Here is a 24,502-nt window from a genome sequence, read left to right as displayed (position 1 = left end):
GGAGGGACGAGGAGGAGAATACAAATGAAACTTTTCGCGGAATCTTTCGTGAATCGGTAATGGAAACGGTGGAAGGAGTTAAGAATGAGGAAGAGATTCGAAGAAAAGTTGGCGGAACGCCGACTGAATTAAGCATTAGAGATCGATAGATAGGTATTTCGTGGCAGGAGTTCTGCATACTCATCGTTACACTGCGGATGTTTATTACGCATTTGTGGGAGATTTTTAATGTGAATATAAAAATTTAAAGAAACGTTTCGTGATAACGTGAATATATAATAAATAAGTCGAATTTTTATTTGCTTGTTCAATTAGATGATTTTACTTTTTGATAATCTGTATGAATTTAATTCTTGGATTAATTGATTGGATTGGATTTTTGCGGATCACGTGAACAACGAAAAATTCTAAACTGTTTAATTTCTTCATTCTAAATTTCTTTAAAAAATTATCACGATAATACGATTCATCTTTTTTTATTGTTGTGTTTTTTTTAGAAGCTAAAATAAAAGATTGAACGCTGATTGAATGCTATTAAATTCCGTCGTTTTAGAAAAATTACGCAAACAATAGTTGGATATTTTTCTCGTTTGCTTCTCTCAACCAAACCAATCAGCAACGATTAATTAATATTATTTATCTTTGCGCGTTTCTTTTTTTTTTTCTTTTTCATACGATAATATACACACACAACTGATCTATGAATTAATGCCATCGTTAAATAATCATAATCACGCTGTAACGATTTCGATCCGAACATTGCGTTACGCGAATAATTAAAAAAAATAATTTCCTTTCCCTTGTTTCATATTTTAAAAAAAAAAAAAAAATTTATACTTTAAAAAATACAGCCACCACAATTATCGATAAATAAACACTTTTCGAATCGCCGCTATTTACTTTCAGAATTCAATTTCATTTCTCGAACCGAACTTAACTGAAAAGAAGAAAAAAGAAAAAGCAATTTATCATCCTACATACGTTGCTCAAACAAAGAATTTACACATTCGTGCGTCATCAACGTGAGTGATCAAATTACAATCGGTCGGTTAAAAATACTTGGAGGGAACAAAATCGTGGAATAACGACCGAGAAAAAGTAAAATAAAATTGGTTAGAAAAAAAAAAAACTAGCTTATAGATTAAAATTAGTGGAAAACAATTGGGGACGTATATTTGCAAGAATCGTATTAAATTTCAGGCGGGCAAAGCCAAACGACTGTAAAGAGAGCAACGATTAGTAAACCCGCTGACAAAGCTGCGGAGAAACTGCTCTCGAGGTTTCCTATGTACGTGCCCGGTCAGCAGACGACCAGACTTGCTGACTATCCGCATTTCTGCCCCCCTCCCCTCCCCTCTCCGCGCCGTTCGAAGTAACCGCGTTTCGCTCTGTCGAATTGAAAGGTAATGCTTGGAAAACAGAGTGCTAGTGCTGCTGCTGCTGCTGCTCGACCGAAACGGCGAAGAAGGAGTGAAAGAAGGGGGGAGGCGAACGTTCCCGCAATTTTGAAATTCCTTTCTCTCGATTTTCAGCGTCACCGCGAGAAATGTAATTTTTGCGAATGGTATATATATATCTAGGGAATAATAAGAAACGAACCCTCTTCACGAATCACGTTTTTGAAAAAACGTTTTACGATTCCAAATTTTGCGAGTAAAGATCAAATTGTATCGTTCCTTTGTAATGAAAGAAATGTGTAGATTTATAATTTGTATATAAAGTTCATATTCGTGGAATAATTGTTGAATGAAATTTGTTATATAAGATGCAAAAAATATTTATACACGATATTTTTGCAATCATCTGAAAGTATTATTTCGTTTTAAGAATTATAAAAATTATGGTAAATATAACAATAATATAAAAAAAAATTGTACCTTTCGATTTTTATAAAATCGAAAATCTGATCTGAAAATATATATAGTCTGAATTTAAGTTTGTTGGAAAAATAAAACACGTAATTCTAATGAATTCTATCTAAATGTTTCATTAATGCTGAAATAAATTATAAAATAGTTTTATTATTCTTACAATCTCAAAAAAAAAATTGAACTATAATTTTTCTAACCTATTCACTGCTGGGCGGCGCCATTACAGTAGTTATTCGCTGCTTTCACTGTTCGAATCTCGATAACCGGTAATTCCGTCAGAGAACGAATATACCTAACTGACTGATCATCGGCGATATTATGCGCAAGTGAATCTATTGGCCGGATAACGCATCCGGTCGTGTGCGCACGCGCACGTTTATCGTATCATGAATTATTTATTCGAGGCCGTGCACGCGGCCCGCTCTCTCGCATTCCCCGCCGTTTCAACGTCTGTTATTACTTCCACACCGGTTCGTGCGTGGTGTGTTTTTAGAAACGAGATCATTCCACTTGCGTCCCCAAATGCGCCCCGCCTTCGCCACGATTTATTCCCCAATTATGAGGATCCACCGACCGAAGGGACAACAGAGACTATATATATACCCGAACGACAAAAGGATACGAAAGGATTCGGCTCTGTCGGTAACTTCGTTTCCTTTTTTTGCAAACGATTCAACAATTGAATTTTCGAGCAACGAATCGTTTTATCGTTTCACCGCGCGATTATATATCGAGATTCCAAACGTTTGACTTACATCGAATAAAGGAATAATTATATCAATTATATATATACAAAAGAATATATAAACATGTACGATGAAATAGAAGACGGAATTTATGCGAAGATACTCTCCGCGTGGAATGATATAAGAGTTTATAGTGTGGATAGAGACTTGAGCGAGATAATTAACTTTGCACGGGATTAAAAGGCGTGAATATCGAGCGAATTTACCGACGGAGGAACAGAGGCAAATTTTTGCCATCAGAGACACGAAATGGAAGTCGAAGCAATGTTTTTCACGGGGAAACGAGATCTCAAGTATCGTATCACAAGTTTCGAACGTCTCTCGTTTAACGAGCTCGTCTTCATCCTTTTGATTTATTATTTATCGAGGAGAATTCCATAATTTGTAATAAGAATCGTGAAATATCTCTGCAAATAATTTTTTTTTTTTTTTTTTTAAGAAATATTACGCTCATTTTAACAAATACATTCATAGAAATGGGAACAAAGTATATTCTTCGAAAAAACACTCTCGAAAAGTCGACCACAATTAACCTCGTACGTTTTAATTTCTGCGACTTCCTCGTAATATTGCATTACACAACACATACACACATATATCGCGCGTATAAATGGATACCGAGTTTCTCCCGATCTAGATAACCGTTTCTCTTTATTTTCATACCTAACCAACGTGATATATCAATGGATTAAATAATCGACCAGCTGTAAGACCGCGGATTCGAAGTTTGCGCTACTTCGACGTTCGAAAGTTATGAATCATCCGAACAGTCTTCGTTCCAGAACAGAATGCCATTCACTTGGAGAAGAAAGAAAAGAAAGTCGAGAGAGAGGAAAGTCGCGCGAAGATGAAGAACTGCGTCAAAAGTGACACTTCAATTTTTCCACATTCTTCTCTTTAAATAAAAAGCTATTGTAACGTCATACTGCGTCGTTTTCTATTTTAATCGAGAATTAATGAAAATCTTTCACTCGACAAAAATATTAATTCTCGAATTTTATTTAAACGTATACGAAATATTTAATTTCTCAAAATTATCGAAAATATAAAATTTTTGAAATTTTAAAAGAATTTGAAACTCGAAAAAAAGAAAAAATTCTGCTTCATTCACGCGATCTTTGCTTCTCTGTGTATTTGCTTTTTTTCTTCTTCTTCTTTTTCGATTTTTTCCAACTAGCGTGACGAGCACGCGTTAACCTGGGCCAATTAACGGCATGAGTTATCCCGGCTAATTAATCCGCGTGATTCACAAGGAAATGCGTGAGAGTTTATCGTGCATTTAAAAAATAATACGTTCCAATTAGAAGTTTTATCCCTCGCGCACCGCAACTTGATTCCATAACCGGCGAGATTAACAGGTGAGCGCATCAATTCCGAGTTGGAATTTCAGATACGAATGAAAATTTCCAATTAATACGTTGTTTATCGTGATATATGAAATACAGTTTCTTTTCAAATAAAACGATATATATATATGGAATCGTGGAGCGGAACAAAGGAACGCTAATAAAAATTTTTACTTTTTACAACTCGTGTAACGAAGTTGCTAAAAATTTGCGATATTTTTAAGGAGCCTTAAAAAATTATAATTTTCATTAATTTTTTTTTAACCTAGCCTATCGATGGTTAGTTTTATTTTTCTTCTGTGATTCATATTGAATGATTCGATATTGGATATTACAAAGGCATTTGGGAAAATGAAAAGTAATAAAATTTACTTTTATTTAAATATTTTTGTATGAAGATATTTTTTTTGGTTACGTTTGATAATGAAAATTTTGAGAACATAATGAATTAAATGTAAATTGGAATTTTTATATAAAAATTAAGGTATTTTATAAATAATGTAAATTTTTGTTCGATATTATTTGCATCACTATAATTATTTAATACGATCAAATTAATTCCAATATAAAATTTCTTATTGTAAGCTTATCAACTTGATCTATTTCCATTTCGATTATTTTTGTTAAAGAGTGAGAAAAAAGAATGATGATGTAAATTATTGTTCGATATTATTTGCATCACTATAATTATTTAATACGATCAAATTAATATAAAATTTCTTATCTCTTAATTGCAAGCTTATCAACTTGATCTATTTCCATTTCGATTATTTTTGTTATAAAGAGTGAGAAAAAAGAATGATGATGAAAAAAAGGAACTACTTCCTGTTTCAATTTATCCACTTGGAGAGGCAGAGCCCACTTCTGCAAAACTTTTGGCGAGTAATAAATCAAGGAATTTTTCTCGAAAGACGAGAGAAAACGAAGCGTAAACAGGGGATTTAAATGGCAGTGTCAACTTTAATTCGACAAGTTTAAGCCTATCGGGACAAGGAAATCGTACATACTGGCAAGTGGTAATGTCGTACCACGAAATGAAACACCATCGAGCTCTATTGTTGCGTATCGTGGAGTGCATAATTAACGACCTTCGTGCCTTCAAACGAGTTTTGCATCGCGAATACCATTTGGAAAACGTGCGCGCGCAGCGCCCTGGCGTCTGTCTCTGTCTACCTATCTCTCTCGCTCTCTCGCTCTCGTCACATACAAATAAGCGCGAACACCAGAGTGCGCCAGAACAATAAACATCGTAAAGAGTTCATCGAGTGTACGTATTATTATATTTTCGCTATTTGCTGATGTTGCTCGCTCCATACTCTATTTCAATATTAAATTCTTGGACAAAAATATCCTCTATTTGTAAACTTTCCGAGTGAAAACAAATATCTCGCGTGTTCTTCTTCTTATTCCTTTATAACCTAACCTAACCTCTATCCCGTCGAGTACGATTCCAATGTCTCTCTCGAGCGTTCTACGATAATATGTTTATGTGTATACGTATAAATATGATGTGATTTAATTATTATACGACAATTGAATAATAAAATTGTATCTTTCTTATAAAAACAATATTTTTTTTCTTGTTACGATAACCGATAAATTTGTATCGAACAGAAACGATGTGAGTGATTAATAAGTTTATTATATATTTATCGGAGCGTGTAATCACATTTTTTGAATAGATATCTTTTATATACATATATTTTTTAAGTAGCTCTTATAATGGATGCAATAATAATAGAATAGGAAAACAATATAATTTTAAATCTTCTATTTTTGATATCTTTTTTATATGCTATACTTATTTAGAAATCATTAACGACCTTCTTATACGTGATATCTATATACGATAACGATACGATTTCAGTGTAAATTTTAATGCTTTTTATTATCTCGTTGGGTCGCAACATCCGCAATAATAATAATAAAAAAAAAAAAAAAAAAAAAAAGGAAAAACTCTATAATTTCAAATCTTTGCCATTATCTCACGAGATTAGATTCGAGGTACGTCAAATATAATAATTCTCGTATCGTGCGGTTTCAACAAATCGACGATCTTAGCGAAATATGAATTTTTTAACGTTTTTATCGACTCGATACGAAGTATCAATAAATATTTATCTCTTATAAATATAAAATCATGGCGAAACTAGAACTACGTAGAACTATTTCTCGAATCTTGTTATATATTAAACCGTGACTGCACTATTTTATCAAATTTTTATTTTTCTCGTAAATGTAACATCTGCAAATATCGATTTGATATTTGAAAAATCTTTAATTTAGAAAATTTCACATCGTTCAAGATGTGAAAAATTTTCAAATTTTATTAATTCTTTTATATATATATATTTTTTTCTTTAATTTTATATTATAAATTTATTTTAAAACGAATATATGATTTATTTATTTCCAAACTTTTTCGTATAAAATTATTTTTAAATAACGAGATCACGATTTATAAAATCCACGAAAATAAGGATTTTTAAATAATTTCCAACCATTTCGAGAAAATCGTAGCTGAAATTCGGAATCTTAAATTTCGTATTTTAATTTTTTAATTTGTTCGTAGAATAATAAGACACCATCTCAGACCGCGTGTGAAAGGAGCGAAAAAAAAAAAATCGAATGCAAATTTTTTTTTAAAACGAACGTAGTAGTACAAATCAAGCGTTGGCGTGCATAAATCAGACCGAGTTTTCTATCGTGCTTCTTAGCCTTCAAAACGCGCGCGTGTGTGTATTTCTTTTCGCGGTTCGTGTCCGTCCTTGCGGAACGAACACGTCGACGTTCAATAAAAAAAAGAAAAAAAGAAAAAAAAAGACTTGGAAGCGATTTCAACAAGCGGCCAAGAAAAAGAATTTATCGCTGCGCGCGCAACAATGCTGTTGCTGGCATTGTTATCAACCAGATAGACTTTATCACGAATTTATGAATATAAATGTGCAAATAAATTCTTCTTAAGCTTCTCGTCACCGTTATTTCCAAGGTCGCGTATCCTTTCCTCTCCCCGACAGGGAATCCATTTTGGATCGATCGATCGAATCGATTCGAGTCGAGTCGAAGGTTGGAAAACGAGGATCGAAACGAGATCAACGCGTTCGATTAATTAATACTAACCTTCCAAAAAGAAGCAAGAGAAAGAAGATTTATCCCTTGTTGCACGCGAAAGCAAAAGCAACATTGGATTCACGGAGCAACGGTTTTATTATATTATCACATTCTTTCAGGTATGCGGCCGGAAACACGTAACGAAAGCGAATAAAACGTAAATACGAAGTGTTATCGGAGTGGGCCGCCGAGAGGCGTGCCAGTCGCGTTTTTCTCGAATCGCGAGCAACTGTGACGAATCGATTAGTCGAGACACACACGCGGATCACGCTTTATCCGAGCCACGAAATGGAAAACACTTGGCCAATACTCGCTGGTTTTATCGAGATTTATCTATGCGGTGACGAGCGGAATACGTGATTTACGGTGGGGAATTTTCGAATCGTATTTACACGTGGATTGAAATGGTGATTCATGGATATTTTTCGACGGATTCGTGTGAACGGGATGAAAGCTCGCGAACGACTGGGCAGGACATTTTTGTGGGGTGGAAGGGCAGGTAGGCGCTCCTGGGACCTAACCTGAAAGAAACCTTTCTGGTTTATTCGTGTCTGCACTGCGTGCTCTCAGCGGTGCTCAACCTCTCTTCCAAGTTCGGATTCCCTGTCCTTTTCTCGCTCGCCTCCTTTCAACCGTTCCAAAGGTTCATTATCGGTCGTTAAAGCTTTCTCGTCGACCGGTAATCGATGCCGGCCGACTCGAGGACAGGAATGGCGTGGGATGCTCGTACGATGCTCGATAAGAGATAAAAGTATACGAATAGTATTCCGGCTTAAAAGATTTCCCCTTTATCTTCGTTGCGTAAGATTTTTTAAAATAAAAATCCAGGAAATAACCACGTTACGTTTTTTGTTTTTTGCAACAAAGATAAATATATATTATGATCGATCGACACTAATCACATTGTGTTTTATCGATAACTCGAACAAATTAATCTTGCGTATAAGTGAAATTGAGAAAAACAAGTTACAAGAATTACAAACACACAAAATATTTGATATAAACGAGGAGAAACCGTATCTCACATTCAGAATTATCGAAGAAACGTATACAAAAAACTCAATCGAAACTTATTATTCGCTCAGAAAGAACAGAAGAAAGAAAAAGAAAAATCGGAGAGAAATGTAATTGAGTTGATCAAGTTTCGATGTCCTCGATAGCCTCGTAAAAGTTCCACGTTCGTGTAACACACTTTCCAACGAAATTACCAGTTGAAACGATACTACTACTATCCGTGAACTAGTCAACGCTTGGTCAGACCTTGAGACACGAGCAGGACAGACGTCGTAAACGGGGCCGACGGAGAGAGAGAGAGAACACGAGTTTACTACCGCTCGGAAAGAGAGAGAGAGAAAGAGAAAAGGGGAAAAAGGAGGAGAAATGAGAGACGCTGCGAGGCGCGCACCGGGTGCAGCAAAAATACACAGAGAGCGGCGCGGGGCCAGGCAGGTTTTGGGTGACTGTCAGAGCTGTAACACGCACAAAAGGCAGGTGCTGGAATGCATTGATTGCCTCTGCCCCCTCTCGGCATCCCCCTACCGCCCGTGTGTATCTGCTATGGGAACACACACCCTTTTCTCCCAGGGAAACGTAGAAGAGGACCCTGAAAAGAGGACCCTGGAGAATGCGATCTGCGAGCACTGCTCACAGGGGGATTATCCGTATTTTCACCCCGACGGCGAGGGTGGTTTCCTCTAACCGCTAAACTCGCCCCATTTTCCTCGTTCCCCGATTCTTCTCAAGTTTAAACGGCGATTCTTATTTCGATGGTTTCGAACGTTGTTTCTTCCTTTTTTTTTTTTCGTAATTTGAAGAAAATTTCCCTTTCTCGCTATATATATTCAAAAACTTTTTTTTTCGTAATTTGAAGAAAACTCATACGAAAATTTCCCTTTCTTGCTATATATATTCAAAAATTAGAAAGAAAATTAATTTACTAATCGTTGAGAGCAACAATTTCGAATTTTAAATTTTAAATACAGAAAATTTTTGTCACATCTGAAATTTAAAATTTGAAATTTGATATAAAAATTTTAAATTATAAAATTTAATAATAAATTTTAAATTATAAATATAGAAAATTTTTATCACATCTAAATCAATTTATTTCTATATGTTAAACTTCTCGATCTTGAAATATATCTTGTCAAGAGCAACAATTTCGAATTTAAAATTTCAAATACAGAAAATTTTTATCACATTTGAATTAATTTATTTCTCTATGTTAAACTTCTCGATCTTGAAATATATCTCATTAAGAACAATAATTTCGAATTTTAAATTTTAAATTTCAGAAAATTTTTATCACATCTGAATTAATTTATTTCTCTATGTTAAACTTCTCTATCTTGAAATATATCTCGTCGAGAGCAACAATTTCGAAAAAAAAAATTTTAAATTTAAAATTTAATATAAAAATTTTAAATTATAAAATATAATAATAAATTTAAAATTTTAAATATAGAAAATTTTTATCCCATTTGAATTAATTTATTTCTCTATGTTAAACTTCTCGATCTTGAAATATATCTCATTAAGAGCAACAATTTCGAATTTTAAATTTTAAATTTCAGAAAATTTTTATCACATCTGAATTAATTTATTTCTCTATGTTAAACTTCTCTATCTTGAAATATATCTCGTCAAGAGCAAAAATTTCGAAAAAAAAAAAATTTTAAATTTAAAATTTAATATAAAAATTTTAAATTATAAAATTTAATAATAAATTTAAAATTTTAAATATAGAAAATTTTTATCCCATTTGAATTAATTTATTTCTCTATGTTAAACTTCTCGATCTTGAAATATATCTCATTAAGAGCAACAATTTCGAATTTTAAATTTTAAATTTCAGAAAATTTTTATCACATCTGAATTAATTTATTTCTCTATGTTAAACTTCTCTATCTTGAAATATATCTCGTCGAGAGCAACAGTTTCGAATTTAAAATTTTTATCACATCTGAATTCTTTTCATTAATAAAATTAAGATTGGATATCGATTTCACAATTTCTATAAAAATTGAATATAAAATTCAAAGACAGCAATTAAAATAATACCATATCATAAACTTGTTCTAATTCTGCCTCGAAAAACTCATTTACAAATTTCGTACGTGCAAGAAAAGCAACGCGTCGGAGAAGCCCGGACAGTGTTGCCCTTTTGATGAAATTTCGAAATAACCGCGACGAAAGGAATTCGAAGCGTTGGGGGAGAAACTTGATCGCGAATTTTATGGAACGGAGGGGGGGTCGAGTTCTCGGTTTTCGGAAAATTTCTCGCTCACCGCCGAACGGTGCATCGAATGCAAAGTTCGTTGAAAATTCGGCAAAGGGAATTTCGAACTGGGGCTGCTGCGGTTTTCGAGGGAAACGAACGCGTATGTACGAGTTCGAATGGAGAGGGAGAGCGAGGTGGTAAAAAGGCTCGCTGCTAAACTGTTTGCCCGAACAGTTTGGCAACAAACTTGAACCGTTGACGTTAACTTTTCGATCCCATTTTACGACGAATCGATAATCACTTCTTTTTTATATCGCAATCTTCAGGATTTAGTTTCTGGAAAATAAGACGATCTAATTTTTATTCTCGAGTTTCGTGATGTATAAATAATTGTTAAAAATATAATCGAGAGATATTTTTTTGGACGAAATGTTGGATTGAATTACTATTTCCTTTTTTTGGAAAATTTATTAAATCATTACTTCATAAGAATTTTTATATTTATTATATAAATTTTTATATTAAATTTTAAATTTAAAATTTTTTTTTTTAATTCATAAGAATTTTCTAACTAAATAAATAAATAAATGAAATTGAAAATTGTGGATTAATAATAGAAGAATGTTTTATTATTCATTATTCCTCCATTATTATAACACAATATATGATAATATATTTTCCCTTCGAGTATCTCGGCAATCGGGCAAAAATCGATGAACGAATCGCTTCAATTCCCAACATTTTACTTGGAAATTTGCAACAACTTCCACGGAATGTCGGTGCAAACAAGTGGCTGCTCGAGGTTTCTCAGAATTTCCAAGACGTCGCCCTTGGACGTTGCTTGCATAATCGAGCTCAACCGTTAAATATTTAACGTCGGTTCTTTAGCTGAATGCGCGATAAAAATATTTCCACCTTTCCTCGTGTGTCAGGCGAGGGGAGGGGAGGGGAGGGGAGAAAGAGGAGGAGGAGGAGGGGGAGGAGGAGGAGGAGAAGGCGACAAGTGACGCATCGCGATGTCCTCGTTAGCACCAAGATTGTGTTTGTCTTTCGGGGTCGCGAGAAACCTTAACTTAAACTTCCGGGATTCCGACTGTATCTTTTTTCCTTTTGTTTTCCCCATCGTTTTTTTCCTTCTCTTCTTTCTCTTTCTCTGCTTTTGCGCGGAAGTTAGAGATAATAATATATAATGGGTATAAAATTGTTAAAATTTTAATAATCGATTCGATTTTAACATATAAAACTTGTATAAACTAAACTCTGATATAGGAAAAATGTATGCACAATTTCGAGGAAATGGATAATTAATCTTTTTGTGGAAGAAAAAGTGAAAAAGTGATATTGCGAGGATAAATATTCTCAGTTTAAAACTTGTACGAATATTAACGGAGGAGAACACGCGAAGCAAATATTCCGCTTTCCTTATGCTTCGTATGAATCGAGTTCTAGAAAAATTCAAGTTCAAAATGACACGAGCTCGATAAATAATTTAAACGCTATATTTAGGAAATGACGAATTTAATCACGGGATATTATGTAATTCGACTTAAAACGAATCTTTTATCTTTTATCTTCCTCGACCTTCCTATATACATCTATACGTATAACGAGAAAAAAGTAATTATATATATATATATATATCCCTCCTCGAGATAACTCGATTCCTATGTAAGTCGTTTTTTTTCAATAGTATATATGGTTTACGATTATTTGTTTTTAGGGATTAAAGTCGAACACTATCTATACGTTATCTATACGTTCCTACAAAATAAATTTAAAAAATTAATTATTAAAACAATCGAGAAAAATAGGAAACGATGTATGAGAAATTTATATTTTATATTGGAATATGACGCGAAAGTTGACGATACAAAAGTTGGAATTTATTTATTAAATTACAAGCGACTAAAAATTCCCCGTATTTTAGACGCAGCGAGGTACGTATCTCTGTCTCCGTTACGTCGCCGTCGCACAAATCTTCCCGTCTCGCTTCATCCAACGCTTCGTCCAATTTCTATCATTTATATAATATAACTCGAGATAAATAAGCCTCGACCGACTTTTTTGTACACCAACCGTTTGTTTTTTCGTGTGTTCGAATCGACCTTCCAAAGCTCTCCAGCTCCACAAACACATCGATATTCTCTACGTAGACGTGTATACGTGTACCCTACACATTTATCGAGAAAAAAAAAGAATTCGCGTAATCCACGTTGTCGACTGTGAAACGAAGAAGAGGAAGAGAGAGAAAGAGAGAATAAAGGAAAGAAGATATTGGACGAGTTCGGGGATCAATCGCGCTTAAAGATGCACATAATAGGGAAGATTTTTTGTCGAGCATCTGTTAGACACGCTGCTCCACGTTAGAGGGGAGGGGGGAGGAGTGGGGAGGGGTTTGGAGGTCATTAAAAACACGCGCGCACCGGAGAGAAACAGGCAGTAAAGGCTGACTAACCTTTTGTTGCGCCAGCCTTAGGGACTCCTCGAAGTGTTTGTGAACTGCCTGCTCGGCGGCCCTTTGCTTCTCCAGCCTCTCCCTTTCCATCTTGGCCTCTCTTTCTCGTTCACGCTTCTCCAGCCGAGCTTCCGCTTCTCGCCGCTCCCTGGAACACGTACAAAAGTTTCAAGGTTACACACACAAGTTCTTTTTCTCGCTTAATAAAAAAACGTTTCTTTCTTTTTCTTTTTTCCAAATTAACGATTTTCAACAATCGATTTTCTATTTTTCTTTTTCGCATCATCCAATTAACTGAAATTGTATAATGAAAATTTTAATATATTTTGAAAGTGATAAGAATTTCTTATTCTTGCAAACACCCGGTATATAAGAATCGCTTATTGAACAGGAGAGGAGGGGGAAAGAATTAAAAATTTATTGGGCAATGTTTACTCGAGCCATCAGCCAGGAAGAAAAGCGTAGTCGGGAGAAATTGGCTTCGATATCGCCCATCTATTATTATCATTATCAAGTATTATTATCCACGACGCGGCTACTGCCAAATGTCGCTTTTGCTCGTTTAGAAGATTGCTTCGAATCAACAATTGCGCCCATTGTTGATACTTTCGATTGTTCTCTTCCAAGTTTTACTGAAACACATTTCTAAACAAGGAGAGAAACGGAATATATATATATATATATATATAGATATAATGGTTGCGCGCGTGTTTACTCTGTGGTCAAAGCGCGATAAAAAAAGTCCACATAGAAGAAATATCACTGACCTGTCGAAGGTCAGTTCTTAGTCGAAGAAGAAACGAATCTTTCACTTTCTCTCTTTCTTTTTTCTTTCAAAATACAGATTTACAGGATTTCCAAATTAATTTTGAAAAAATTAACGATGGGAATAGTTATGGCTAATTTTTAATGATCGAAATGAAAATTTTGGAAAGTGCGATTCGAACGAAATTTTGAGATAAATATAAATAAAGTAATAATAGAAGAAAACGAAAGTTAGATTTCGATTAAAAATGGATGGATATCATTTCAATTATATCGACGTAGATAAAATATACTTATAATTTTCAAGTATTATTATTTTTTAAAATTAATTAATTATCTGGAAATTCTTTCTTATCTTATCTTGCAAGCTTGCATTTTCCACATGTGTCAAATATTATCGACCGATTGGTAAATAATTGTATCTAATATTACGTCTATATCATAACTATATATATATTATATATATATAACTATATATATATATAACTATATATATAACTATATATTTTCGAATTTTTTAAATCATATTATTCTCTGAATGCAACGAACGCAGAAAAGAAGAAATATTCGTCGTTATCGAGTTAATTATTAAAATATTTCCAGATAATGTTTAATTTATTTTTTTTTTTGCTCGAAATTACTACTACAATTCCAATTGTAGCTAAAACGTAGAGTCGTAATCTCAACACGCGCATCTCACGTGCTCTCTCTCTCTCGACTCACTTGTCCTCTCGGTGTCCTATAACGATAACTATAAATATTAATTAAAATCACGGTACAATTCCATCCTAAAGCCGGCCGTTTATATTATATCGCGTTATATGCTCTCCTCCCGTCTCGACCTTCTGCAATACTCGCGGCCAGTTTCGGTTTCGACACTTGCGCGCTCGGTGATCCAGGGGATCACAACACAACAAGGCACCATTGTGAACGCCACGATCCCGTGTCGTGGCTCGCGAGCGTGTGTTATTCGCGCATGCGCTCCGCGTTCGCGGGTATTAAAAGAGCAGCCACAACGATAATAATGCCGACGATGGCGTATCTTTTTCTTTCTTTCTTTTTTTTTCTTTTTTTCTTTTTTTTTTCAACAGACTCGGCTAGATAAGCGTTCATTAATGCTTGCGTAAGTTATTTATACTGATATGCGCTCAACACACATGCATGCGTTTATCTCGATGACTCGCGGACCATCCCAGCAATGCACGTATATACGCGCGCGCCACACACACACCACGGCGCGGGAAGGGGAGGGGGAACCGATCGATAAATGCGTATTTCCTGATCGCACACGATTTCTGCCCATGTTTTTCACGAGTTCTATAAAACGGGCTCGGATAAAGAAATATATAGCATTTATTTCCTCGTTCCTGGCCGACGGATCATTAAACGCGATTTCATTTTTCTTCGATACTTTTGTTATCGTTGTTTCGAACGCGAGGTTATCTTCCATCGAACCCCCTCCATTTCTGTTTGTTCTCCAACCGATGAAACTTCGTTTCGTTTCGCAAAGATACTTTTATAAATTTAATTTCTTTTTTCCTTCTCTCTCTCTCTCTATATATATATATATATTTCTTCGAAATAAATTAATTCTTCTTTTAGAATTTTTTTTAATTGTAAACATTTATAAAACGCTTATAATAAAACGTTTAATTCTTTCGATACGCGTATATTTTCCGTATATTATTAAATGGAAGTTATATAAATGACGATAATATTGAAAGGAAGAGGCGTGCTAATTGACAGATCAATAAAGCCTATCTAACGAGACTTTAGACTTTAGAAGAATAACGAGAGATCGGAAATGTTAATGTATATCCGTAGAAAAAGGATAGAATTACGTTTTTTTTTCTAGAAAAATTATCCAACGGTTTTAAATAATTTTTTTAAAAAAACGTAAATTGCAAAGACAAAGATTACGATGCAAATGGAATGAAAAATATTTAAACTTTGACGCGTTAGATTATTTCAAATATCATAATTTTCAACCATTATTCCTTCTCCATTAACACGTTGCAAAATTTCTTGCAAGCAATGTTAAGAAGAAAAAAAGAAAACCAAATCTCTTCGTTCATTGTTATTAAAAAGTTTCAAAAGAAAAAAAAAGTCCCTAGTTCCGAGCTTTATTATTATGCTCAGACACACCGAAACGAGTTTCTGCATCCGATTTGCATCTCTTTAAACGTGGACAACTTGTTAAATCTATTCGATTTCCGCTTTTTCCGCAAATATCATTATGTACAATTTATTATAATTCGAAATTCCACTACTCGTTTCTTAACTGGAAATGTTTCTTCATTCATGGAATAAACGATTAAAATAAAATGCCAACTTGGAAAATTAGATATGTCTCTCTCGTACGTACATATATATATAAATATCTTCATTTATTTCGATGCTGAATTGCAGATCGAATCATTGATAAAAAAAAACATTTTTTTTCCTTTCTGAATTTTTCGTACGAGAATATTCCATTTCTTGGTATTTGATTTTGTTTAAATACATTAATTTCCTGAAAAAAAAAAAATAGTACGAGTTTCTATTTATTTCGTCACTTGTGCAACGAAAATTAATTCACTATTTTGTAAAAAAAAAATTGGATCGATTTTAACAATTTTGTTTAATAAAAAAAAAAAAAAAGAAAAAGATCAAACAAGTGTTGTACATAAATTAAAAAGCGGAAAGTTTCCTTCCATTTCTAACTGTGGAGAGCCGAATCGTAGATACACACTTTGTTGGGGAAGTTTTAATTTTATGAGCAAACTTTTATATTATATATCGTGAGCATGGCAGTTTCAAACTCGAGCCACGACGGACAACGAGGTAAAGAGGACACGTGTAGAGAAACTGCATCATGTTAATTTAAACATTGCTTCCCGACATTTACCAACATTCTCGGCGAATTATTTCCCCCCACCATCGTCCATTAAACTTCCAACAAACTTCCGCGAACGCTTACTAGTAACTTACTAGCAGAGAGAACTCGAGAACCTCGTATCAATCTCTCGTGAAACGTTCCTAATAAAATTTAGGGAATATAAATTTAAATTTTTCGAAATGTATCCTTATCTCTGAGAATTTCATTGAAATTATATAATAAGGAAAATGTAAGGTGATATTAATCGAGAAATATTTTCAAAAAGCTCGATCTATAATTTTATTGAACTAATTAACTAGTATTTAGCTCGTAGAAAATATATAACAATAATAAATAATATTAATATTTACATCTCCTATAAAAATATATGTCAATCGCTTCATCTCGATTTATATCGAAATCTTCTTTACCGATCGAGCCGACGAATTGTCTATAATTAAGAAAGAATCGTTGATTGAAAAAAAAAAAATCCAAAATCCGTACGACGACTGGGTGAAAACGTTGATTGGCTCGGGAGAAAAGGTTAATCAGCGGAAATGGCCGAAGGCCGACAAGACAGGAATTCCTTCTTTCTCTCTCTCTCTCTCTCTCTCTTTCCCTCCGTCGTCCATTTTTCTTTTGGCGTTGCTCAGAAATCGAGCATCGAGTGCCGGTCGATAAACCAGTCCTGTATGGGAACAGGACAGGTTCGAGCTGTGGGCAACCTTTGAAAAATCCGGTCGGCCAAGACCAGCCTGACCAGAAACAGGGGGACCAACACACAACTCTCGAGCCAATACACGGCAAATATCACCAAAAAAGGCCTTACGCATCCTCGCCTCTTTTGTTTTGTTTCGACCGAGGCTCCCCCTTCTTTCTTCTCGCTCCCTTTCCTTTCTTCGTATACACGCGCGATGAACACATAAACGCCTTATATCCTTTTTTCGCGTTAAAATGTGTACGCCTCTTTTTATGGACTCGACGCGTCTACCTTGTATCTCGAGAGGACGTTCGCGTCGATTTACGATTGGGCATAAAAAAATTCTGCAAACGCTATAATTAATCGTATCGTATTTTCATCTTTTCTTATTAAATTTTTTTTTTCTTTTTCCTTTCAAACACGAGAGGAAAATTATATATAAGGAGATATGGTTGATACGTTTCAAATGTTTTCGATTTATTTATACGTATAATAAAAATTTTTGAGATTAAACTATGAAATTGATATATTATCTTGTTTTTCATCGATAAATATAAACTCCAATTGATTTATTTTAATTTTACTACTAGAAATTGAATATATTTATTAAAAAGACGATGTAAAATTGTCAATTAAAAAGAAGGAATATACACTTGTTAATTTTTTAATTTGGCATACTTTCAAAACAACAAGATTAAATTTATCAAGATGAATTAACGTTTCGATAATCGAAGAATTCATAAGTCTGTTCCAAAGTCTGTCCAGCGTTATCTTTCGTCGAGGAAATTAAATTTCACGAGGAAAACAAGTAAACAAAGAGAGGAAAAGGTATTAAAGATCCATAGATAAGATAATATTCCAAATCCTGTGGTCTAATTAAATCGTATACACAATACTGTCCCGCGATCACGTTTAGTTTGCAACATTTCCCACTCACGTAATTATATCGTTAGACAATTGTTACGAAACACTTGGAAACGCTCGAATATTATTCGATAATGTTTGTGATCTCGTTTAAGGGAACTTAATGTTCGAAATGTTCGTTGAACTAACTCTGGAACTCGAGCGATCGATAACTCAGATTCTGAACTTAAACTGCTTAGTTTGGGAAGATATATATATATGTGTGTGTGTGTGTGTGTGTGTATAATGCAGCAAGAAACACAGAAGAGCGATTTAATCTAAACGCTTAATTCCATAAGAAACGTAAACGTTGTTATGTTTGCCGATGAATCCACGAAAATTCGTAAGAAATTCGTAGAATGCATTGCGCAGAAGAATACGAATTTGAGATAAGATAAAGAATGATGATCCATAGCAATTGTTGTTATTTTATATTTCCCGATAGAAAGTTTCTAGACCCTAGAATCTAGTATTAAAGTGAAATTTTTAGAAAAAATAAAAACGACGAGTTACTAATATAAAAGATTTATAACATCGATAAAAGCTTTCTATTAACACAATTTTATAATTTACTTTTCTTCAAAAGTAACTTTCACTCAGTCTAATTAATTTTATTTTTATTTAAAAAATTACAATTCGTTCAATTTTTCTATTTATTACTATTCTAAATAAAAATCGTCTCATTTCATTTTCGATCTTTTTTTTTTTTTGAAAAGAAACTCTACACGACGATCAATCAAATTTAAATTATAACTTCAAGTTTGTCGTACTACTATTTATTTAGAATTATTTTTTATACTTTATAAAACTGAATAAGAATTCTAAATCCATACATAGATACATTTCATTACTCTTCATACTTTCTTTTCGTCTAATATTTACCAACAGGATAGAGACAAGAAAGAGGAGACAAATTTCTTGGAGAGGCCATTGATCGATCAACCTTCCTGTTTACAGATCGTGACCTGGTTATATAGTATGGGGAATTAGTTCGTCATGTCGGGCGAGGAATTTTACGAAGCGAATGTATTCGACTGTGACCTTTACTAATCCAACAAGAAAGTATACAAGCGTGATACGTGTACACGTGGAGAAACAAAAATATCTGAACAATTGATGAAAATAATAAAATTTGCTCGAAAAATTTTTTTTTTTACGATAATCGAATGAGAATAAAAAAAAAAAGGAAATGATTGGAATAGAAAATAGTGTAAAATTAATAACAATACGAAATCCAATACAATTTCAACATTCAATATCTTTCCTTTTCCCAAGCTTCAAAGGGAGAAATTTGATTTTCAATTTATATCTGCTTAATAACTCGTTCCGTTCAACGTGAGAAATCGGACTGGATAATAATTTTATCGACTTTCCCCAAAAAAGAAAGAAAAAAAAACGAGCGGAGAGAGCAAATTTTTACTCTCTTTTCACAGAGATTAATCCTTCTTTTTTCCATACAATCCATACAATCGATCCATCGCGGCGAGGAAACGATATAACCGAGCAGAAGCGATTCGATTATGCTCGAATTTTACGGCTCATGAATTTTGTAGGATGCGCTGAATACCGCTTTCCTCCCGTGTGCGCGCAACACAACACACGCTCGACCTTAGACGCTGACATTCTGAAGGCGCACGGGACCGATGAAGAGACCAAGATGGCTTCCAGACACCTGTCCGTCCACCTTTCCTCCTCCTCTCTTCCCTTTCTTTTCCACCTGGCCGCCGGGAAACAGCCATGGATACGTCTCTCCCCGATGCGACACAACGGCCGAAGCTTTAAAACCCGCGAACCTATTTTTGCTTTCGTTTCACGCGACTCGGCCCCCCCACTCTCGCACTCCACTTCACAGCGCTCGCAGCGCCCCACTCGACAACGTGGCTGACAAAGTGGCACGGAACGTCGTCGCTGGGATTTTTTTTCTCCTTTTCCTTGGCGCACGAATAAAACGGTACGAGTTGTTGCACGGGTAAAACGGCACGAAATTCGGTGACCTTCTTTTTTCACCAACTTTTTTTCCTCCCTGCTTCACGAATTTATACGTTATTTATCGCGATATTTAACGATATATGTACGGTTATGTATCAATTATTCGTTTGAAAAAGAAAATGGCGTAACCTGTTACACGCTCCACATACGGGTAAATAAATGCAAATTTTTTTACGCCTAACGAGATGAATTCTCCATTGTTACGTTACGAGGAATAGGTTATGTTTGCGGGAAATCTTTTTTTTAATTTTGGATGTGAAATTAACGTCACATCCTTCGAAAGAAGAAAAATTATTTTTCACAATCGTAATACATTTGTATAATTATTAGGGACATTATGAAATTCTCAAGTGTCATTTTATACGTTTGCCAGCAACGAATGAAGAATGGCAGATAGTGAAAGAGACGAGGAGAAATTAATTCGACGAATATTAATGTATTCAACGAGGTATAACGGGTAAATAAATTGCACGTAGTGAAAACGATAAAGATGAAACAAGGTGTCGAATATATAAATATAAATATCGTAATATTATCTCGAATAATTCTAATTTTTAATCCCACTAAATTAACCTCGCTTTTTATTGTTACGCGCCGCAATCGATTTTTCGTTGAATCTATATTTTAAGCAACTCGCGTAGACATAGCCTATAGATTTCTTCCACAGGAAGCGTTGGAATATTCTACAACGCTCTATATCCGTCTAAACAGCCATCATTATTGTAAGAATAATTTCTTTCTAATGCAACTCGTACTCGAAGAAGCTAAAACAAGCGTAGAAAAGTATATTGAAGGTTGCTTATTAAGTTATAGACGATGGAAAATAGAGAGATTTTTTACTTTTACTATGAAAAAAATTAACGCTCGAGAAACGTGTTCAATTTCGTTCGAGGAAACGAGACACGACTCGCGGATTATTCGCCGTATGAATAATACGACTTACTCGGGAAGTAAATTACAGTTGCCGGTAAAGGGGGGGGAATTCGTCGGTTAATACGAACGGAATTCTTTGTCAAGTGTGACGTGTCCCACCTTTCCTCCGTGATGTAATTGGACTTGGAGAACGAGCATGAAAAAGGTCACTGGATTACCAACACGCACACGTCCGCCCGGTTTTATTTTCAGCCTATTGAAAACGGGCAACGCTTTTGTGTTCAATTACCTTCTCACGTATCGAGCACGCCGCCTCGCATTTAGAACGCGTAATTTCGTAATCAAACGCGTTTACCAAACCCGAGATATATAGACAAGAAACGAACACGATTATAAATACGATTCTTTCTCGATTTTAGAAACATATTTCTCTTCCTTCGATATTTTAAATTACAAAAAGAAAGAAAAAGATGATACGAAGAAAAAAAAGAAATATCCTTCTCCTTTCATACAAATCGTACCGACGAATTAAACGTTTGCATTCCTATCCCGCTTTTCTTCGCCCATCGTGCGATTATCATGATTTCTACGTGACGTAATTTCACCGCGGACAGAAACACGCCGTCGAGATAAAAATCGAAACGTTCGAGGGTGGGGATACGGCGGAGCGGGGAGCGAAGAGGGAAGGGGGAGGGGTGAGGCGGAGAGAGAGAGAAAGAGGGAAAGAGAGGCGAAACAAGTTTTTGTGCCGCACACGTGCTGCTTCTCCCCGAGCTCGTCACACGGACAAGCGCGCGCACACAAATCGCGCGAACCAATGCATCATCGGGACAGGTTGGCTGGCTTGCTTACACGAAACGGCCGCGTATATACAAGCCTCGATGTAACGGGTATACGTACCGGGTGCTATTTAAATTTTTCGATTCTCTCCTCGAATCGAATTATAACCCGAGAGATTTTAATTGGAATCGATCGATAGATGGCACCACAGTCCAGTCACGATTCTTTTTCTTTCTCGAAAATTAAAGGGGAAAAAGGAAACTATATTTTTCCTCGCTCCTTTGCAGAATGAATATCGATTCATCAACTTCGTGAGTTATGTAAAAATCTGTTAGTCATCGTCCACGTCGGTTTAATTATTAATACGATCACCGTTTGTTTTTTTTTCACTTTTCCTTAGTTTATCCATGCAAAAATTTCACGGAATATATTCAAGCTTATTGAAAGATGCAATTATGCGTAATTTTCAATGATAAAAAAAGGAAAGGAAAAAATATAACCTCACCTGGAACATTTGCACATCGTTAATAATTCCGTAAACTGGGAATACCAGTTGCATTGGATAACAACAACAACAACAGTTTTTTGGCATTATATATAATTACAACGTCTATTTTTAAAGCCTCTGATAAAGACGATTGTTATTAATTTTATGCTTTCGAATTAAGAATGATTAGAACAATCGATCTAAATATATCACACGTGGATGGCTGCAAATTATAATGACGCAATTTCAAACTAATAATATAAATAATATTTAAATTAAACTTATGTAAACATGACATTGTAATTACAATTAATTATACACCACTTTCAATTAACGAAAGATCTATATTTCGATCAACCGTCGTATATTGATCTCGAATATTAATAAATCGATCGTATATTCATTCAAATACTCGTTTCGACAAAATTACGACACATTGGATGTATCGAAAGCGTTAAATCGAACCAAATTGATTCGAATCAAATTGAAAATCGATCCAAATATAATTTATCCAATTTGTTTCTTTCCAATTTGAAGCTAGAAAACCGAGGAGGGAAATGTAAAAACGCTGGGAGTCCGCGAAAGACGCGAACGAAAGTGTCATTTGCGGGTGTGCTGCGTCATCCTCGAGAACGCTTTTGTTCGAGCACATCCCGTCGTGACAGGCTGAACCGAAACGAACTTGCGAGATATTCGAGCCAGCATCGAGTGATTTTAAATGTTCCTCTAATAAAAGAGCCGAAGCATGGCAAATGTCAGTAACCTTGCAAAAGACAGGCCTGCAGTCTGTCATATTTGCCGTTAAAACGACGCCCCGTCATTCGATATTCGCACGGTTAAAAACAATTCGTTCGAATGTATTTTCGGAACTTTCTATGCGAAGGGGTATTAACGTATATAAATTTCGTTTTTATTTTTATTTAAACTGCGAGTATTTAAAAAGAATCGGCAGAGAAATTCTATTAACCTTTGTCGGTTAAATATCCTTCTCATTTTGCAAAGAGATGATGAAAGAAATCCTTTTTACGAGCGAAAAGTGACACAACGACACGCAATGTATCTTAAAGATCTCCTGTTGCAGAATAACATTAGATTATAAATGTCCATTTCTGAATTATTCGTAATAGCAATAATTTCCATTGTACAATTCTGTTAAACGAAAGGATTAATTTTAGTAATTTTTCCTACGTACATAAATCCTTTAGGAAAATATTTAAAAAAAGATTGCCATTATTATGTATAGAATTCAATAGTTTGTACATATATATTTGCTTGCGCGTAGGCATCCGTTAATGTAAACATATGGGGATAGCAATAAAAACGTATAACGGATGAACCAGTGAAAAGTCTATTTCTTCATCACGATGAATTTGAAATATTTCGATTCGAAAATACATTAAATACAGAGTTTAGAAACAATAGGTAATAAATAATAAAAAAAAAAATCATTAAAATCTATATCTTAATTATCCTTCTCGTCGGCCATTTTCGTTAAAACGCGCGGACTATTTCATCGCGGCATCGTAATCGAGAGCTGGTCGCGGGATAACGTGTCTCCCTCTCTCCATAACTTCATCTCACTCCCGCTTAACTGTGGAATAGAAACTGGTGCGTCTCGGGACGCAGGCGTTCTCCCGAGTTTTCGAAAACTTATTAGAATGTTGACTTCGCCCTGTTCGCGTTTGGCATCCGGTTAATATACAACGCCAGCGTTATTTTCGAACGGCGGTAATTTTGCGACACCTATATAATTTTCAACGTGGCCCTATATTTAGAGATGAAATCCGAGTTTAAAACGTTCCGAACATCGGAGAGCACAATATCAGGGGCGTGGAAAAATGACAAGCGCGACAAGAAGAGAGAGGGGGCGGATCGAAATATTGTTGGCAGAGGCGATACCCGGAATACAAGGCTCCAAACCACCACGATGGAATCCACCACGAGGGCTTAGGGAGTTTGACGAGTGGTCGACGATCGTAAAATTGCCGTTCGCGCGAGCGGCCGTGCCAAAACGTTCCACTATCTTCGCTCTATTTTTATACCGCGGCGAAACACGAGGGAATGCTCGTTTGGCTCGAGAGCCTGGGAAAACGAGCGACGCTCGCTCGCTCGCTCTCTCTCGATCTAATGTTTCCTCGCCTTCCGATCCTTTCTTTTCGTTTGTGATCGAATATAATTGGATTCTTGATATCTGAGTTATATTTATTGTCAGAATATTGATGCTTGCAGATTTTATAATTGTAATCTCTCGTAAAGGAAAACGACTTTGAAGTTATAATCGTCAGAAATCATTGAGAATTATTTTTTTATCGGAAATAAAAATAAAGATACAATTGAATATTAAAAATTTAAATTAAACATCTTTTTTTACAATTTTTCGTAATGTTTTTATCGTATTA

General features: G+C 34.9%; 1 protein-coding gene across 4 annotated transcripts in view; it reads right to left on the bottom strand.

Annotated features, from left to right (window-relative positions):
- The window catches only part of LOC408944 (probable JmjC domain-containing histone demethylation protein 2C), a 254,311-nt gene that overhangs the window by 18,410 nt on the left and 211,399 nt on the right, over positions 1–24,502 (bottom strand). For all 4 annotated transcript variants that reach the window (XM_026441946.1, XM_026441945.1, XM_006560130.3 and 1 more), the window contains exon 9: positions 12,750–12,897. In XM_026441946.1, the coding sequence (XP_026297731.1) occupies positions 12,750–12,897 (148 nt within the window). The remainder of the gene's footprint in view (positions 1–12,749; positions 12,898–24,502) is intronic.

Source organism: Apis mellifera, linkage group LG7, assembly GCF_003254395.2.
Source record: "Apis mellifera strain DH4 linkage group LG7, Amel_HAv3.1, whole genome shotgun sequence".
Classification (NCBI taxonomy): Eukaryota; Metazoa; Arthropoda; class Insecta; order Hymenoptera; family Apidae; genus Apis; species Apis mellifera.
This window is presented reverse-complemented; position numbering and strand designations above follow the sequence as displayed.